The sequence below is a fragment of the Archocentrus centrarchus genome, chromosome 22 (assembly GCF_007364275.1).
Source record: "Archocentrus centrarchus isolate MPI-CPG fArcCen1 chromosome 22, fArcCen1, whole genome shotgun sequence".
Classification (NCBI taxonomy): Eukaryota; Metazoa; Chordata; class Actinopteri; order Cichliformes; family Cichlidae; genus Archocentrus; species Archocentrus centrarchus.
The window spans coordinates 519,077-536,668 of NC_044367.1; the positions used below are offsets into that span (position 1 = coordinate 519,077).

The following is a 17,592-nucleotide window of genomic DNA, read 5'->3' on the forward strand; positions in this document are numbered from 1 at the left end:
ATAATCATCCAGGCCTATCATGAATAAAGCTGGGTATCATCTGCATAGCAATGAAATGTCTGCAGTTTTTTGTAATAATACTGCCTAAGGAAAGCATGTATGATGTAAAAAATGTTGCAGAGTGCGTTAAAATTTTTAATTCGTTAATTTCCCCTTAATTAATTAATCGAAATTAACGCGTTACAGTTCCACCCCTTATTTATATATATATATATATATAAATATATATATATATATATATATAAATAAATTAATTAATTAATTACATTAAATACTGTATTGATTATATTGATTAAGGAGTGTCAGAAGAGCTGCAAAACAGACATGAATGTGGAGTTTGTGTACAGCAGAACAGCTGCAACGCACGGTGGAGTTTGTTGAATACGTTAAATAGTTTACCAACTGTGTGTGTGTGTGTGTGTGTGTGTGTGTTTGTTGCAGCTCTGGTTTGTGCGGCTCGCTTTGCTCACCAAACTGGGCCTTTTCCAAAATGCTGAGCTGGAGTTTGAACCCTTCGGCAACCTGGATCAGCCAGACCTCTACTATGAGTACTACCCCAACGTGTACCCAGGCAGGAAAGGTGTGGTCTCTCTCACACACTCACACACAGTCACTCACTCAGCCTCTGTTATCTGGACTCAGTATTATCGTCACTGATATCACAGATGTTCCTGGTGAACGTTTTCTAGGTCACATGAGTAAAAAGATCTGGCTAGTTGATGAGTTTAAAAAGTCAGTCAAAATAATGGAATTAATTTCCCTTTCTGTCTGGAAAACAAATCTTTATTTAAAAAAAATTGCTTCAAGCCTTTCATCACACTGTCAACACAACTCGAATATGAAAATTTATGGTACTGGGTCATGAAATAACAGCTGCAGAGCCATTGTGCCCCATCACACAGACATCAGGTGCTGATGTTTACCTGATGCAGCCAACAAGGTAAATATCAGCTGATGCTGATATTCAGCCTGGAAAGTGTTGCGTTATATCTGCTTCTGTTATTGACCACAGATCAGAGACTTGAACGAAGACTCCTCCATGTTGCAGTCATGCATCTCTTCAGCCTCTTCATATTTCGCGTGTCCATAAGCTGCTCTGTGAGCCCACTGAAGGCTGAACAGTGGTATTCATGACAGCGCTGAGAGGCTGCTCTGTGAGTGCTGAATGTGTTATTAGGCTTCTCTCCGAAAGGATTTTGCATTTTACCCACATTTTTTTAAGGATGCACAAGCATACCCACCACTGTCCTATTAAATATTCAGAGGAAAGTTTGTGCCAGGAGCTTGATATCAGCCTGTATCGTCGAGAAGCTCCAACAACTCTACTTGTCTCCAGCAGCTCTTTGGTTTTGTTTTTCCTCTTTTTACACTGCATGAATTGCTCTCTAATGTATTCCCATTACTTTGGATCTGCTTCGCCCCTCGGGCTACCACAGTGTGAAGGCAGCACACACACCACACACTTACATAAAAAAAACACTTGAAGCTACACTGCACAGCTCTCTGAAGAGAGCACCGATTGACTTTCCATTGCTCAATATTAAACGCTTTGTGCCCTGCTAAGGTGCTCACAGACAAACTGGCATGAGTTGTGTAGCCTGGCATCACAAGTCGAACAATTCTCCAACCCAGCGCTTGCATTGACTATCTATTACCCATGATCGCACTCTTTGAAGGCCTTAAGAGACGACTGGTCCACGCAGCATCGAGTGAGCACTCGGATGAGGAGCAGAGTTGGTCTGTTAGTTATGAGCATGAAAAGCTGAGTCCAGTTGGGGCTGAAAAACATCAGAACCTGCAGGCAGCTACTGCAACTCCTCCTGAGGGAATCTGAAGAGCTGAGACGGGTCAGTCCAAAGGAGTCTGAAAACTCCCACCTGATCCCCTCACGACCAGCTGATTTTATTTTTATTTTTGTTTTCTTCTCTACAATTACTCCAGTACAAGTTTTAGCTTCACACTATTAATATTTTCAGAGTTACAGACCTCCAAGGATACATGGGCGGGTCCAAGTTTGGAGCTGTTTGATTTGTTGTTGAATTTTTTTCTGATAATTCACTGGAAAATTAAAATCAAAGAAGTGGATTCTGGGTAAATTTTCAGGGGACATAGTGTGTGATAGGTGGCTGTTCAGGACATGTAGCAACATGATGCATTTCAAATTAAGAGCTCTCACACTCCAAACATCAGGCATTCACTTCTTCTCAAGGCTTTTATTGCAGAACACTGAGGCATAGATAGGATATGTTTTTATCCAGTTTTTCTCCATTTCTTTGAGTCAGTTCCTCCAGCTGTTATCGCAGGCTCAGTTTTACAGTGACTACTGGACCTCACCTTAGCTGAGGTGAAGCCTAGCAGACCGCTAGCTGTTACAGCCACCTGTGTTGCCATCTGCCTGTCAGTCAAAGAGGCCACGCCCCTAACAATGCAAACTTTCCTGAAGGGGGAAATTATCTCCTGAGACCAAAGCAGTTTCTGTATCAGGCTGTAAACATGTTTATTTCTGCTGGAAAGTTTTAACATGGGAGTCTATGGGGACTGACTCGCTGTGGTGCCCCTGCTGGATGGCAGAGGAACTGCAGCTTTTGCTCTCATTTTTTTTTTTTTTGGCTCTTTGCTCTGTGGCGCTGCTCATATTTCCTTCATTATGAAGGATGCTAATGTTTCTAATGACGGTAAAAGCCATAAATTAAATCTGATGAAAATGACTGACACCCTGGAGAGAAAGAATAATGAATCATTCAGAGTCAGCGAGGTCCCGTCACCGTGAAGATAAAACCCTGTAACACAGGGAGGGAGAGTGTTCGTGTTCAAGCAGATAGACGAGAAGAGATGGAAGGTGAGATAGAGAGACGGGCAGAGGCAGCAGCCAGAGATGGACCAGCGAGTTTCACATCTGATGGCAATATCAAAGAGCCCCTGATCAAAGCCCGGGGACTCACCTGAATATAGGCTCTTCCTCAGGGGTGTGTGTACGTGTGTGTGCGTGTGTGAGGCGGTGTGAGTGATGTTGAGGCAGAGAGATGAGTGATGGAGCTGAGCAGCACACAGAGAGAGAGAGAGAGCGAGATGAGAGGGTTTAATAAGCAGCCATACGTAGCTCAATGCCATCTGTAGGTTCCTGCCTCCAGGGCTGTGTGCAGTCTGTGTGTGGGTGGATGGCTTTATATTCTCATCTTTCTCTCTGTTTTTTTTCCTCCCTCTCTCCTTCCTGCTATGTCCTCATCCCACCTTGTTTCTTATTTCCTCCTCCCTCCCATCCAGGCTCCATGGTACCGTTCTCCATGCGCCTGCTGCACGCTGAGCTTCCACAGTACCTGGCTAAGCCCCAGGAGGCTCTGGACCGCCTGCACCATCTCAAAACCGTCTGCCTCACCGTTAGTATACACACACACACACACACACACACACACACACACACACACACACACACACACACACACACAGCCTCTGGAACATACAGGTATGCACACTCAGTTGTATTCACACAATAAAGCCACACACCCACGCAAAAACACATTAGCTGTACAAATCCTTAAGCCCACCTGTGTAAACACACAAATGTGGTGGGATTTTTGAGTTATTGAATACGCAGATTGTAACACACAAAGCTCTGAGTGCTGGCACTGAACCAGATCACCCCCCCCCAACCCCGAAGTTTTAAACCCCCTCCCTGCTTCCTTTTCTTAACAGATTCTGGAGAACTTGGAGACGGGCTCGGCTGAGGATGGCAGCATGATCACCTTAACACAGGAGAACAGGCAAGGTAGGCTCACTCAGAGCTGGCCGCAGTCCCAGAATGCATCACACTGTGGGAGGAGAGTGAGGTCACAGGCCCCCACGGGTAACACACACACATACACCTGGTGCAGGACTGCAGCATCGCTCAGCCTCTCAAACACACCAATGCAGCGCACTGAAAGTGTTTAGCACCTCACTGCTGCTTCTACCTGCACTGAATACCAAACGGCTTCTCCAGCCCCGCACGCCGAGCAGATCGATACGGATCAATCTCAGCCAATCCACTCACATCTGCACAGGCGTGCAAGGGAAACGGGCAGAAACCTGCACCAGAAAGTCGCCGCATTTTACGTAGACGTGCCCACACGTCACCTGATGTCTGCTCTCTTGTGTTTGAGGACCTTTCAGGAACTTTTCCAGCATGTTTATCAGTTTAAGCATGAAGAGCTCGGTCTGCAGAGACATACGTGTTTTTGAAAGTAGTCGCCACATCCTCTGTCTCTCCTCTCCCCGCCCACGCAGACAGTCAACAGTCAAGTCAATAACACCGGGCCTCGCCTTCACACATCAGACCCCTGCTGAGTGATTAGCTCTTCTCCCCAACACACACTCTCACTCACACACACACACACACACGGTGAATAGTAATAGGCACACGAGCTCTTCCACACTGTGCCGCAGTGTCTTCGCCTTAAAATAAACCTCGCTGTGGGGTGGGAGAAGGGGGAAAGACGACGTTACAGGGATGCCAAAAAAATCTTTCTCTTCTCTTCCTGTTACAGCGTCTCTAAAGCTGTGGAGGTCTCGCCTCAGCCGGGTCATGTACTCCATGGCCAACTGCCTGCTGCTGATGAAGGTAGGGGTGTGTGTGAGTGTGAGAGTGTGTGTGTGTGTGTCAGAGATCTCTGATGCCAGCCTGGTGGAGGATTCACAGTGAAATCCCCCCAGACTGACCACTAATTGGATTCTTGGTCAGTGAAAGAGCGCGTGGACGTGAGAGGACGGGGTGTGGGTTCACATCAGTCTCTGCACAGAAACACAGTGCCATCTAGTGGTCACCATTCAGATTATGACTTAGTTTGAATTTCAATACATAAAGGTTAACACAATGAATAATAATTATCTTTGTTTTGTCTAAATTCACATTTATTGTGAAATTATAACGAGGTCTAACAATCAAAGCCGGCAGTGACAGACACGAAAAACACAAACATCAGCATCACAAAAGATTTATTAACAAGGGTGCCAAATACACCACACTGTACATATAGTAAAATCCATTCATCTGACACTATATTTGTATATGTAGACATCTTTCTATTTGCAGTTAGGTCCATGCTTCCTCTTTTGCCTGCTCCTTTAAGGGGCGCCACACCAGATCATCTGCCTCCATCTGTGTGATTGGAGTGCAGATTTTCAGCTTTAATTTACTGGCATTTTTATACAGTCTCCCTTTTCAGAGGTCTAACAGACTAACATGATTTAGGATTTGAGGAATGTTTTTAATACTTGGAGAAAAATCATTATATTGTAGGTAAAGACCCGACAATAATTAGAGAGAAAAACACTCAAAACGACCCCTATGAGCAAACATTTGGTGACAGTGGGAAGGAAAAACTCCCTTTAACAGGAAGAAGCCTCCAGCAGAAGCAGGCTCAGGGAGGGGGGGTCATCTGCTGTGACCGGTTGGGGCTGAGGGGAGGGAGACAGGACAAAAAAGTTTCTCTCCTTCTCCACACGTCTTCTGCTACGTCTTCATCCTGATTTCATCCGTCCAAAGTGTTTCACAGACCTGCGCAGGCTCTTTAAGATGTTCTGAGTCCCGTCTGTCCTTCCTGGTCCTGAGTGAAACCAGTGGTTTGCATCTTGTTGTAAACTCTCTGTTGATTGTAGACTCTTGTATTCTCTGTGTTTATTGATTTTTAAACCTAATTTTAAAAAGCCTGTACATCCGTCTCTGTAGCTTGTTTCCAGCACACACCCTCCCCTCTCTGACCTCTGTCGCCCGCTCAGCACTCCAGCCACCACGTGAGCGATGTGGAGGTGGATGGAGGGTCACTTTGCCCGCTAATATTCCATATGTTTGATTAATGCTCTCTCTCTCCATGACTAAACTCTGCTCTTTCCTTACCCTGCTCACCCTCCACCTGTCTCCACCTCCCACTGTTCACCTCCCTCACTTCTAACCCGTCTTTCACTCTTATCTTTCACTTTAATCTCTCTCTCTGTTTGTCCTCAGGACTATGTTCTGGCAGTTGAGACCTATCACTCCATCATCCAGTATGAACCCCAGCAGAGTGTGCAGCTGCTCAGCAGCATAGGACGCATCTTCCTGCAGGTCTGCACATTAACAGACAGATGAATGGAGATTATCACACAACCCTGTTTCTGAAACAGTGCAGCAGTCATTTCAGGCCTTTATTTTTTAAACAGTCCAGATGCAGCATATTTAAATGCTAGAACTGAGGAATTAGGTCTTTTTGGGGGGGGGCTTAAACACTAACGAGGTGAATCAGTGAGGTGAGTAGGTGTAAGAAGATCCTCCCAGAGAGGCTCAGAGGTGAAGACTGTCCAACAGTCTGAGAGGACAGTCAGAAGAATCATCTGATGAACAGACTCAGAGGAATGTGAGCACACAGGGAGCAGCTGCAGAGCTGCTGGATGCTGGTGGAGTTCAGAGCCTCAGAGCGGACTCTGAGGTGGAGATCACTGCATGGGCTCAGGAACCAGTCTGAGAACCATCAGCAGAGAACGCAGCTCATCACTGCATCCACACAGAAAGCTCCGAGGAACAAGAGGAACAAGATCCAGAAACACCGCCACCTCCTCTGAGCTCATATCAGACGGACTGAGGCCGGGTGGAAACTGTCCTGTGCTCTGACCAATCAGAGCCTGAGATTCTCTGGACTAAAGAGAAGAGGAACCGTCCAGCTGGTTATCAGCACATAGTTCTCAACAGCATCCCTAACGGTATGGGGAGGGGGGGCATTAGTGCAGATGGCAGAGGTAACCAGGACAACTTTGAAGGCCCCACTAATGCTGAACCATATCTCAAGGTTTAGGAGCAACATCTGCTGCCATCCAGACGCCGTCTGTTTCAGGGAAGCATTCTTATTCCAGCAGAGGTCGCCCTCCAGCAGCACGGCTCCATAACTGACCTGAATACAGCACATCACCAACTGGAATATCTGGAGCTTCGTGAAGCCAGAAACCCCACCACAGCAGGCGTTCAGAGAGGAAACATCATTGAATTCAGACTCGGAAGAGTTTCACATCAGCTCGGGAGAGCTCCACCTGCACAGCTTATTTTAGATTTTCACCTTAAAAGGCCTCAGATTCACTGTCGCAGTGCGCTTTGTGTTCTCGGCAGCAGTGTAAAGGTTTTGTGATGTAATCTAACCCGTTACACACACACACACACACACACACACACACACACAGAAAGGTCAGTGGCTAACATGCTGCTGCTGTTTGTTCTCGGACAGATCGGAGACGTTAAAACAGCAGAGAGGTACTTCCAGGAGGTGGAGAAATCCTGCCAGATGAAAGCCAGCCAGCAGACTCTCACCACATGCGTGTTGATGAACAGGTACGTGTGTGTGTGTGTCATTTAGCGCCTCATGTGACGTGTGAACTTTACCCGCTCGGTGGACGCGGGGCTTTCTTCGGGACTTTTCACAGGTTCGTGTTTCCCTCGGCGTGCGATTTGGAACAGGTCACACGTCAGTGGCGCCGGCCGGAGGTGACGACCTGACTCCCTCACACTGAGCACCGATGCTCACTTCAAAACAAGAACCACAGACCTGATATGAAGTCTGATGTTCAGTATTTATATTTGCAGCATGTCTTTGATTTCCTCGCGTTGGTCTGTTTAAGTCTACTGAAAAGGATCATCTCCACTTTTTAAAATCACTGCTGTCCAGTTATTTATTTACGGTCGTCGTAACGTGAGCTGAAAAGACTGACGCTGGGCGCCTGGGTGGCTTAGTGGTGAAGCCGGTGACGACATACATATGCCGTGTTGCGTTGCGGTGCGGGCGGCACGGGTTCGAGTCCCGGCCCATCGCCAATTTGCCCGTGTGTCTTCCCCTGTATCTTTCCCCCATTTCCTGTCTCTCTCCACTGCCCATAAAAGCCGCTGTGGCCAAAAATGCAAAAAAAAAAAAACACTGACGCTGACGTTTGCAGGTAGAGGAAAACGACAGCCCGCAGTCATATTTGTCGTTACCGCCGGCGATCTCACACATTTATTTTAGGATTTAGTTACATGACCTACAAAAGCCACACAGACCCACCTGCTAATAATCCACTTCCTCTCGTACACAGATATGTCAGAAAGGTGCTGCAGTATTATCAGAGCACGGTAATAACAGGGAACTGACCGACTGCAGTTACAGTGCTTAACAAGGTTATTAGACGACCTGTCATAAAAACAAGAAAACACAATTTTATGAGTCCATCAAGAACTTATTTCAGACTAAAAATTATAGTTTTATTTATGAAGCAAATAAAAAAGTGAAGTCATGTTTTTATGCCCAAATGTGAGGCGGCACACTGCAATTACTCAACTTTCAACCACTGAAACTCATTTTTCTGGAATCAGGAATGCAAGTTAAAAACTGTTGGCATTAATACATTTAATCCCAGATTACACTGCATTTGTTAAGCCCTGTAAGTTCTCTTTGGTGGTTTTATATCTGCAATAAAGCACAAAATATATGACTTATATAAAAATACTGAAATTGGAAATGTTTAGCTTGAAAAATGGAATTTGGCTCTTATAGAGGCGAAAAAGAGAAAAGCTGCAACTCTAAAACTGCAGGATTGGTCGGTGCAGAGGGGTCACGGTCGGTGCAGAGGGGTCACGGTCGGTGCAGAGGGGTCACCAGAGGGTCACTTCTGATCATCAGTCCAGAATCCAAAGGCTGATTTTACTGTGGACAGCGTCGGAGGCCGTCTGATTATTGCACTGCTGGAAAGCTGTTATGACTGGATTATAAATACTCCAGTTTTACGTTGTTGTCAAACATTTTTGAGGTCTTAAACATGTTTAAAAGCAGTGATTTTATTTTTAAAGCTGCAGCAGGCTGGGCAAAAGTACAGAGCTGTTCTTTAGGTAATCTAAGGCTAAGACTTCTGAGAGAAGTACATCGGTGTGCAGCTCGCTCTGGCTGCAGCTGGAAAAAGCAGCTGCTGCTCGTCTGTGTTTGGAGTGAGCGCCAAACTTCTGGTAAATACCTGGAAACAGAGCGGCAGATCCAGGACGAACGGATTCATTTCCAAAGCTTGTCTTCATGTTTGTGTCTGGAAACGTTTTGCAGGTTTGAACAGTTTGCAGCTGAAATGTTTGCGTTCTGTTTTCAGGGCCTTTGTCTACCTCAGTCAGAACAACTACGCTGAAGCGCACGGCGCCTTCATCGAAGTGTTGAAGATCGACCCAAAGAACCCCGTGGTACGTACGACCGTCAGCCTCTAAACGTGTTTGTGGTGTTTACCCTGCAGGAGCTTCGGCCTCAGCATTCAAACATACAGTCAGCAGAAGAGCTCTTCATTGGTCACATAATGACCACGTTAAACTTACTGCAGGACGGACCGCGTTACAAACATTAATCAAAGTTAAAGTGCTGATCAGGAATGTCTGCTAACTGCTTTAGAAGTGATTATGGTTTTTAAAAAGTAAGAAATGTCTGAGTCCTGCATCTGTGAACTCTGTTCACTGTTATACAAGTGCAGACATTTATTTAAAATGAGAAATATTTTATTAATCCCAGATTTGGGAAATTCTTAAAATTAAACAGTGACTGGCTGAAATAAGCAGAATGGAACTCACTAAAATCAAGTGTGTGTGTGTGTGTGTGTGTGTGTGTGTGTGTGTGTGTGTGTGTGTGTGTGTGTGTGTGTGTGTGTGTGTGTGTGTGTGTGTGTAGTTTTGTAATTTAACAAAGTTAAACATGACTCACTTCCTGTTTTTGATCATGAACTCGAGTCCAAGTAAATCATCAGTTTCACATTTCAAACTGAGACCATAAACATAATCATGTGGCAGCTTCACCTTTCAGTATAATTAGATCTGTTTAAATAAAAATGACTGAATATATGATTAAAGAATCCTCGTGCGTATGTTTGATGAAACATGGGTACCTGATGCCCTGACGGTGACGAGCTGACTGATCAATAATTAAACCACAATAAGATGAGCATGTAAAATCATCTCCCATCAGTTATGGTGCAAGAAATGAGTTATTTTTACCTGATGGTTGGTAAATATTATCAGATAAGTGTAGCAGCCATGTATGGATGATGCTGCTGTGATATTTGAGCTGCAGTAATGTTATTATGAAGTGCTGCCAGCAGATGGCGCCAAACAATCACAGACACCTTGCTTGTGCAGGAACCATTACTGAAAAGGTTCCTGTAGGAACCATTCTTTGTACTGTCTTTCTCTGCATCCTCCAGCTGTATCACTCCACAGGGGGAAGTGAGTGTTTACCTAAGCTCATGTGACAGGAAGTAAACAACAGTGGTGTTAGCCAGGTGGTGGATGTAGACAGTAGAAAGAAAATAGTCCCTACATGAACCACATCTCAGGCACACAAAGCCCCACCCACCTGCCACTCAGAGCTTCTGTTTGTAAGGAGCAGCCAATGAGGTGGAGAGAGGTGGCTTAAAGTGGGAGGAGCTAAAATTGTGTTTCAGAGAGAGGATGAAGTGAGGCAGCACACCAGGGCCCAGTGTGAGAGAGGAGGATTATTCTGAGCTGTGAATCATGCAGAGCTGCTCTGGGAGAGTCCAGGAATGACGGCCTGAACAGACTTTCTGACACTGCTGACGTTCACAGTTAAACCCTCGTCTTCCTCCGTTTGCAGGCCAACAACAACGCGGCGGTGTGCCTGCTCTACCTGGGCCGGCTGAAGGAGTCGCTGGGCCAGCTGGAGGGCCTGGTGCAGCAGGACCCGGCGCAGTACCTCCACGAGAGCGTCCTCTTCAACCTGACCACCATGTACGAGCTGGAGTCGTCCCGCAGCACGCAGAAGAAGCAGGCGCTGCTGGAGGCTGTCGCCTGCCGGGAGGGCGACAGCTTCAACACGCAGTGCCTCAAACTGGTCTGAGAGGAAGAGGAAGGAGCTCCTCTTCACCTGAGAAGACTGATGAAGGATGCAAAATCACCATCCACACAACCCACAGGAACAAAAGCAGCTCCCACCTCCAAGCCCAGAAAGTCCTGCAGAGTTCATGCTGGTTCAGTCTCAGAGTAAAAGGAGAGTTTGACACTGTGTGTTCTTATTTACATGTCTGACTCCAGATACAGATGAAGCTCAGCAGGGTCCTCCAGATCTGCAGAACGCAGGCAGAACCTGAGAAACGTTCACGCTCCATTTGCTTTAACTCAGAGGAGCCGAATTTGGAGCCACACCCTCTGTACTTCACGGTCCTGTAGCCCCAAAAATATTCATAGTCGGCAGGTAAAACTTTGCATGGCTTCACTGGTTATACTGAAGATATTGGTTTAAAAAAAAAAAACGCTGATTCTGAGATGACCCCTCCGATTTTAATCAGCAACACGACAGGTTAAAGGTGCCAGTCTTTGCCCACCAAATCTTAATCTCCAGATTCCACTTCCTCCTCATTACACACGTAGAAAAAACAAATATGTGAATGTGAATATGCAGAATCTGCAAGATGTTTAGAAGCTCGTTGGTTTCCATTTGTAGTCCTGACTTTTAACTGGACTACAAATTGGCCAATCATGTTTGAGCAGGTGTGTGTGTGGAGGGTAAAGGAAGGAAGAGATTTACTAAAATGCAGACATCACACCCTCTCTGCAGTTTTTAGAGGAAGCCATGTTGAGCTACATGGAGTACATTAGGAGGGCATTTTTTTCAAAATAAAAGCCCCAGCACAGAGAAAACACTACTTTGATTTGAAGCCGTGCAGAACAAAAACCCACATCAGTGTTTTCCTGATCAGATTTTCCTGGTCCAGAAGAGCCTTCAACAGGGGGACAGCTTCATCTTTATTATTTTTTTTTTTTTTAACTCAAAGCAGCAGGAAGTGCACCTGTACGAACCCCTCCCTGCTCGCTGTGGCTTGATGATGGCAGGGATTTTAGCTGAAACACTGATAAACAGCTCGCCTTTTAATTTGTAGTAATGTCTGGGACCGTGTTTTATTTTGTAAGGAACAAACTGACACTACAGGTGGGTTATGGGACTTTGCAGCTCATTACCTGGAGCTTCAGCCACTCTGCAGACCGTAACAGCTTCATTAACTCAAGCAGGAAATTTAAAAACGCCCTCAGATTGCATCGGGTCTGTCCACTTAAATGTAAAATATAAAGTGAAATGTGTACATATCACACGCAGGTTTGAATGATTTCAGCAGAAATTATTGATGTGTTTACTGATCATATTTATGTATATGAAATAAATTGTTTTATCTGAAGAGGCACTCACTTTGTGTATTTAAATGGAAAGAAATGAGAAACAGCAGCAGTTTTGTTTTTAACCTTTAATCTGTCGGTGAAGTAGAGATTAGCTGGGTCTCATTTCAGAGAATAAGGCACTAATGAGCTCATCCTGATTTCTGACCAATCAGAGATCCTGAATGAACATGAGAACGGAGATTCGGTCCTGATGCTGGACCTGAGAGCTGCTTTCTGACGTGAAGGTAACTTCAGCTCTACTTTGGATGTTCTGGGAAGTTCTCAGTGCACCATTCTCACCTGACCGTACTCAGCCACAACATTAAAACCCCAAACCTGTTCCACCCTCTCACTGCATGAACCTAGGACCTCTGGGTGGAGCCTCCTGGTTTCCTCTAATCCATATTCGGGTCTCTAGGGGAGCAGTTTAAACAGAGATTCCCAACCTCTGATCCAGAGTCCTGGATGCTGAGGTGTCTTCTTTCACACGGCCAGCAGGGGGTCACTACCCCCACTGCATTACCTGATGACTTTATGGTCTCTGTTTCTAATTTCAGCTCATGTGAAAAAATGTGAGGTTGATTTAGTAAAACTGCTCATCCTAAGAGTCAAAAAGGAGTCGGGATGAGCTCACTGGCTCATGAGTGGCTCAGTTTGGCCCCTCGCTCATCTCAAGGCTTCATAACAGGACTTTTACCTGTGGGTGACGTCAGGGTGGTGCTGCTCTGGTTTTAATGTTGTGCTGATTGTGCAGGTTCTGTAGGTAAAGTTTAAGTTTGATTGTTCATCACAGTAAAATATTTTTCTCTAAGAAGCAGAAAAGTAAATTAAACATGAAACATGATGACTAATACTATACTGTGTTAGTGCTACATCATTTACTCATCATCCACATTAGCTTTCTCTGCTCTGATTGGACAGTCTTTTCCTCAGAGGCTCTGACTGAGGTGCGTTGCTTTCAGGATCCCTGCAGGGACGCCACGTACTTCTGACGGATATCAAAGTCGTCAGCAGGGCGGTTGTAAGCCTTCCACACCGGCTCGCCCACAAACAGCCGCATGGCCTTAGTGTAGTTCTGTGGAAACAAACAGACCCGGCCGAGTGAAACGGGAGCCGACAGATTCAAATCCACAGCCTGAAGACAAACTGAGCCCCAAATATACATCCCTCCCTGAGGATACGCAAGGTCCAAGCTTTGAAGTCATGTGCAGTATGCAGCATTTTTCAGTATATTAAACCTTTTATGTCCAACATGTAAAAGAAGCGTAATGCGTCTTAAAGAGCCGTAGCTGCAGTTCACTTAATGACCACTGGGGCACCAACACCTGTGTTTGGTTAATGTTGCTCACGTGTGCGTTCCGCGTGTGAACACCTGTCAGGTTCAATATTTGCTGAGCTGTTATTCAAACATCGTTCTTTCTTGCAGCGATGACCTCGCCCCCCCCTCAGGCTTCACGCCATCCTGGGCTGACGAGCTCACAAGATTTTAACATGGAAATGCTGCTCGGATGTTTCACCCCCTGATCTTGTGCAGTCACTTTGGAAGCATATCGTCCACATTTGTGCTGTTTAGCAGGTTTTCGTACCGTCTCATCCAGCGTGAAGCGGTGGTAGATGCCCGCCGGCAGCGTGATCAAGTCCCCCTTCCTCATGGCAATCCGGATCCATCGGTCCTCCTTGTCCCGGACATCGAAGTAGGCTTGGCCGTCCAGGATGTAGCGGATCTCATCATCCAGGTGGAGGTGTTCCTCGAAGAACATCTTCAGCTGCAGGAGAAATGAGACAGACTCAAAGCCGGTTTTAAAACCTCTCACTTAAATAAAGCTCACAGCAGTGGTTAGTGCAGCAGATACCGGAATGATCCAGGAACCAAAACCGGCACCAATTCTCTACAATAAAACCCAACAGGCATTTAAAAATCAAGATGGCCACAAAAAAACATGAGAAAGTCAGTAGAGCCACCCTTCCTGAATGATCTCACATGTTTGATGATGAAGTCTGAAGCTGCTCTGCAGCTTTTCTGCATCATAATAATAATAAATAAATGTATTTTTCCAAAGTGGCGCTAACAGAGGCGCAGTGATGAGCAGTGATGGGCTCTTACTCTGTACAGCACCGTGCAGGTGCCATCAGCTTGATGCCGTCAGCATATTTAAACCTCTGTGTGTATCCATACCCATCACCGTGGGGTTTTTGGTTAGAAAAAGACAAATAAAAAAAGCTCAGGCGATTTTGTTTAAGGTGTAAACTTGACTTCCCTGCAGTGAAAAACCTGGAAATCAAGAGTCAAACCTCCAGCGGTGTATGACAGATTCTTGAAAAGCTCCACAAACACATTCTGGTATCTGCTGCTTTCTTTAGGGTGTGTAAAGAAGGACGTGTGATACCTTCTCCTCGTAGTTGGGCAGAGTGTCCTTGTGGATTGTGATGATGTCCATGTAGGAGTAGCCCTGGTCCTTGCGGATCTGCTGCAGCTCCGGGTCCGTTTCATAGATGTCAGCATTCAGCTGCAGGAAACAGGAAGCAGACAGAAAGGAAACTCAGACCCCATTCGCTCACGCAGGAGGATCAGACGCATGCTTCATCATTTTCTGCGTAGTGGTGGAGGTGTGTTTTGAAAAGAAAACTACAGTGAGGACACATCTGTCCCGCGCCGTGCAGATGTTCTGATGTTTTTCGGGAGCTCCTTTGTGAAGCTGTGAACAAACAGTAGAAAAAGTAAAAGCAGTGACATCAGAGGTTCACTGCCTGCTGCTGAGTCTGCAGCTGCACCCTGATTCACCTGCACCAACCTCAGCACCAGCTGGAACACAGCTGATGAGTCCATCTACCTACCAGCCTGTTCATGTTAAAGGGGCGAAGCTGGCAGCGTCTGACCAATCAAACAAAGGAGTTTGGCAGCAGCAGGGGGGCTAATTTTATGAAGCAACTGGAAGTAACATGCAAAAAGAGTGTGTGTGTGTGTGTGTGTGTGTGTGTGTGTGAGAGAGTGAGTGAGAGGAAAAGTCAGCTGCAGCTGCTCTTTTAGGGTCTGAGACTAAAGACTAAAACCTGAAGTCAGACTCAGGCTTGGACTACCTGCAAATCTGAAGTACGAGTTGTTGTTTGCAGCCACAGGAGAAAGTCAAGGAATAAAGCTGTGCATAAAAATCTGTATTTATTACTGATGCTCATCATCCAGACCGCAGAACCTCTTACTGTCCGCACACTGCGCTCTGAGGGGCGCGAATCTCCAGAGACCTGACTGGTCAGTAGGCGGTGAACTCATAGCTGCCGATCAGGAACATGAATGTCTCCAGAGCAGGCTGGGTCTGTGTTATAACACACCTGTTCAGCCTTTTTCTGCTGTGTGATGTCAGTACAGGCTCGGCTCAGTGACCAATGACTGCACTTTAATATCTGCTCCTGATGCTGTCTCAGGGGTCCCACCTGGAACCTTTCCCCAGATCCTAAACACAGACAAGTTCACCCGTTTTGACCGGAGCACAAATCTTACTGAAGCAGTTTTTTCCTAAGTATTCCAAGTATTTCATGATCCACCAGGAACCAGTGCCCTTTAAACCGAGACTCTGAGAGACAGAAAACCCGCAGGAAGCCAGACGGTGAGGTCCAGACCTGCAGGTTCCGTACCTGCAGCCTGCCACAGGTGCGCACAGGTTGGCGGGCCCCCCGTGGACTTACCTGCCAGTAAAACACTCCGAGTTCCTTCAGCCGCTCCAAGCTCACCGGCTGGTTCGGGTCCAGCCTGTGCGGCTTCCTCTGGTCCTCCTCGGATTCATCCATGTACCAGGCCTCCAGAATCATGTTAAAGCCGGACCGTCACAGGAGCGTGCTGCTGCTGCGGCTGCAGCTGTCACATGACTGCAGCAATACTTCCGGTGCGCTGCTTTCACGTACCCGGAGTATAGCAGGAAAAATCTGTGATCGAGAGGTCTGCAGGGCCCTGTTTCCTTTGTTTTTATTTATTATTCTGACTATGGGGATATCCGAGGAACCTCATGCGCTTTGGGGTTCTTTGAGGAACCTTCAACAGCTCTGTTTTCAGAAAAGGATTCCTCCTTCCTCCTCATTAAAGCTGTTCCAGGAAGAATCTTCTTTTTTTTTTGTATTGGCTCGTGTCTATTTGCTGCATTCACCGCTTTATCAGTTTGAAATATAGCAAAAATAATCTCTATTTACATTATATATATATATGTTGACCTGGGACGGGGTTATGAAGGCAAAGCAGGAAATCAGAGACAGGATCAACATCAGCAGAAGGTTCTTTGTTCCATCGAGGATTGAATCATCCTCGTGTCTGTAAATGCAACCAAACAGTGGCGATGGAGAGGCTGATGAGGTCAGGCAGGAGTCTGTGGATTATGATGTTTGCAGATGACACTGTGATCGTCAGTGAGAGTAGGGAGCAGGTGGAGGTATGCTCTGGAGAGAAGAGGAATGAAAGTCAGTAGAAGCAAGACAGAATGCATGTGTGTGAATGAGAGGGAGCAGAGGGAGCGAAGGAGGATGAGCTTAAATACCTGGGGTCAACCATCCAAAGCAGCAGACGGTGAGAGGTGAAGAAGAGAGTACAGGCGGGGTGGAGACAAGTTTCAGGGATGATCTGTCAGAAGGAGAGCAGCCAGAGTGAATGGGAAGGTTTACTGGATGGTAGTGAGACCTGCTGTGATGGATGGTTTGGAGGAGGCCGAGCTGGAGGTGCTCAGATCTTCACTGGGAGTGAGCAGGATGGACAGGATCAGAAATTCTAATTATTTTGTGTATGCATTTAATTTCAGGTTTTTCTGTTCAGTTCAGTTTCATTTTTATTTCAGTATTAATTTGTTCTTCTTAATTATTTAAACTAAAATAGAACATTTTAAACAATACCAACCAAAATGAATTAAAATTAAAAACTAAATCAAAAAACTACTAAGACTCTGGATTAAACATGACGTCAGAGGCGTGGCTGGAAATCTGGAGTGGGAGCCCCCAGTGTCAGCAGCACTGACCGCAAATGTATACCGCAAAAATACAATGAATTCATATTATCAATAAAAGCAGTGTTTCTGCTACCAACCTGTCTGTTTCTAGGCCACAATGGTGACTGTGAGAGATGCCCTGGCCAAATGGGTGAGAAACACAGACGCACACACACATTCAATCAATCAGTCACAGTTTATTACAGCATACTCAGAGTTAATCAAACATAGCAGAGGCCTGCAATGCGAAGCTTTTTTAGATAACTGCAGGGCTACATCACTATGGTAACTGATGCTGCACATCTAACCTGCACTGCAGCAGCTGGCTGCAAGTTTAAAATATTTGATTGTTCAGTAAACATTAATATCAGACACTCCTGCTGCTGTTTTCACTCAGTGTTTAACTTCTTAAGATTTGTATGATGTTACAGTTCCGGTGTAAAATCAGCTGACCTGTCCATGGTTCTG

The 17,592-nt window shown here is 45.9% G+C and overlaps 2 protein-coding genes across 4 annotated transcripts in view; one reads left to right on the plus strand and one right to left on the minus strand.

Annotated features, from left to right (window-relative positions):
* Nucleotides 1-12,254, plus strand: part of trappc12 (trafficking protein particle complex subunit 12) — a 31,733-nt gene extending 19,479 nt beyond the window's left edge. For all 3 annotated transcript variants that reach the window (XM_030718182.1, XM_030718183.1, XM_030718181.1), the window contains exons 5-12: nucleotides 442-580; nucleotides 3,265-3,377; nucleotides 3,694-3,766; nucleotides 4,524-4,597; nucleotides 5,981-6,079; nucleotides 7,227-7,330; nucleotides 9,106-9,193; nucleotides 10,608-12,254. In XM_030718182.1, the coding sequence (XP_030574042.1) occupies nucleotides 442-580; nucleotides 3,265-3,377; nucleotides 3,694-3,766; nucleotides 4,524-4,597; nucleotides 5,981-6,079; nucleotides 7,227-7,330; nucleotides 9,106-9,193; nucleotides 10,608-10,850 (933 nt within the window). In that variant the 3' untranslated portion in view covers nucleotides 10,851-12,254. The remainder of the gene's footprint in view (nucleotides 1-441; nucleotides 581-3,264; nucleotides 3,378-3,693; nucleotides 3,767-4,523; nucleotides 4,598-5,980; nucleotides 6,080-7,226; nucleotides 7,331-9,105; nucleotides 9,194-10,607) is intronic.
* An 18-nt stretch (nucleotides 12,255-12,272) lies between these two features.
* adi1 (acireductone dioxygenase 1) lies at nucleotides 12,273-16,020 on the minus strand. Its single transcript, XM_030718186.1, has 4 exons — nucleotides 15,845-16,020; nucleotides 14,551-14,670; nucleotides 13,750-13,929; nucleotides 12,273-13,238 (listed from the first exon to the last, which is right to left on the minus strand). Exons 1-4 carry the CDS (start codon nucleotides 15,965-15,967, stop codon nucleotides 13,122-13,124), a joined length of 540 nt encoding a protein of 179 aa, XP_030574046.1. The 5' UTR covers nucleotides 15,968-16,020; the 3' UTR covers nucleotides 12,273-13,121.
* Between the last annotated feature and the right edge of the window lie 1,572 nt (nucleotides 16,021-17,592).

What these genes read in the sequence shown, in the direction of transcription:
- adi1 (XM_030718186.1), bottom strand. Translation starts at nt 15,967, where the DNA reads ATGATTCTGGAGGCCTGGTACATGGATGAATCCGAGGAGGACCAGAGG. An exon ending in TGCCCAACTACGAGGAGAAG is followed by an intron (nt 13,930 to 14,550) that starts GTATCACACGTC and finishes TTTCTCCTGCAG; the next exon opens with CTGAAGATGTTCTTCGAGGA. An exon ending in GCTTCACGCTGGATGAGACG is followed by an intron (nt 13,239 to 13,749) that starts GTACGAAAACCT and finishes TTGTTTCCACAG; the next exon opens with AACTACACTAAGGCCATGCG.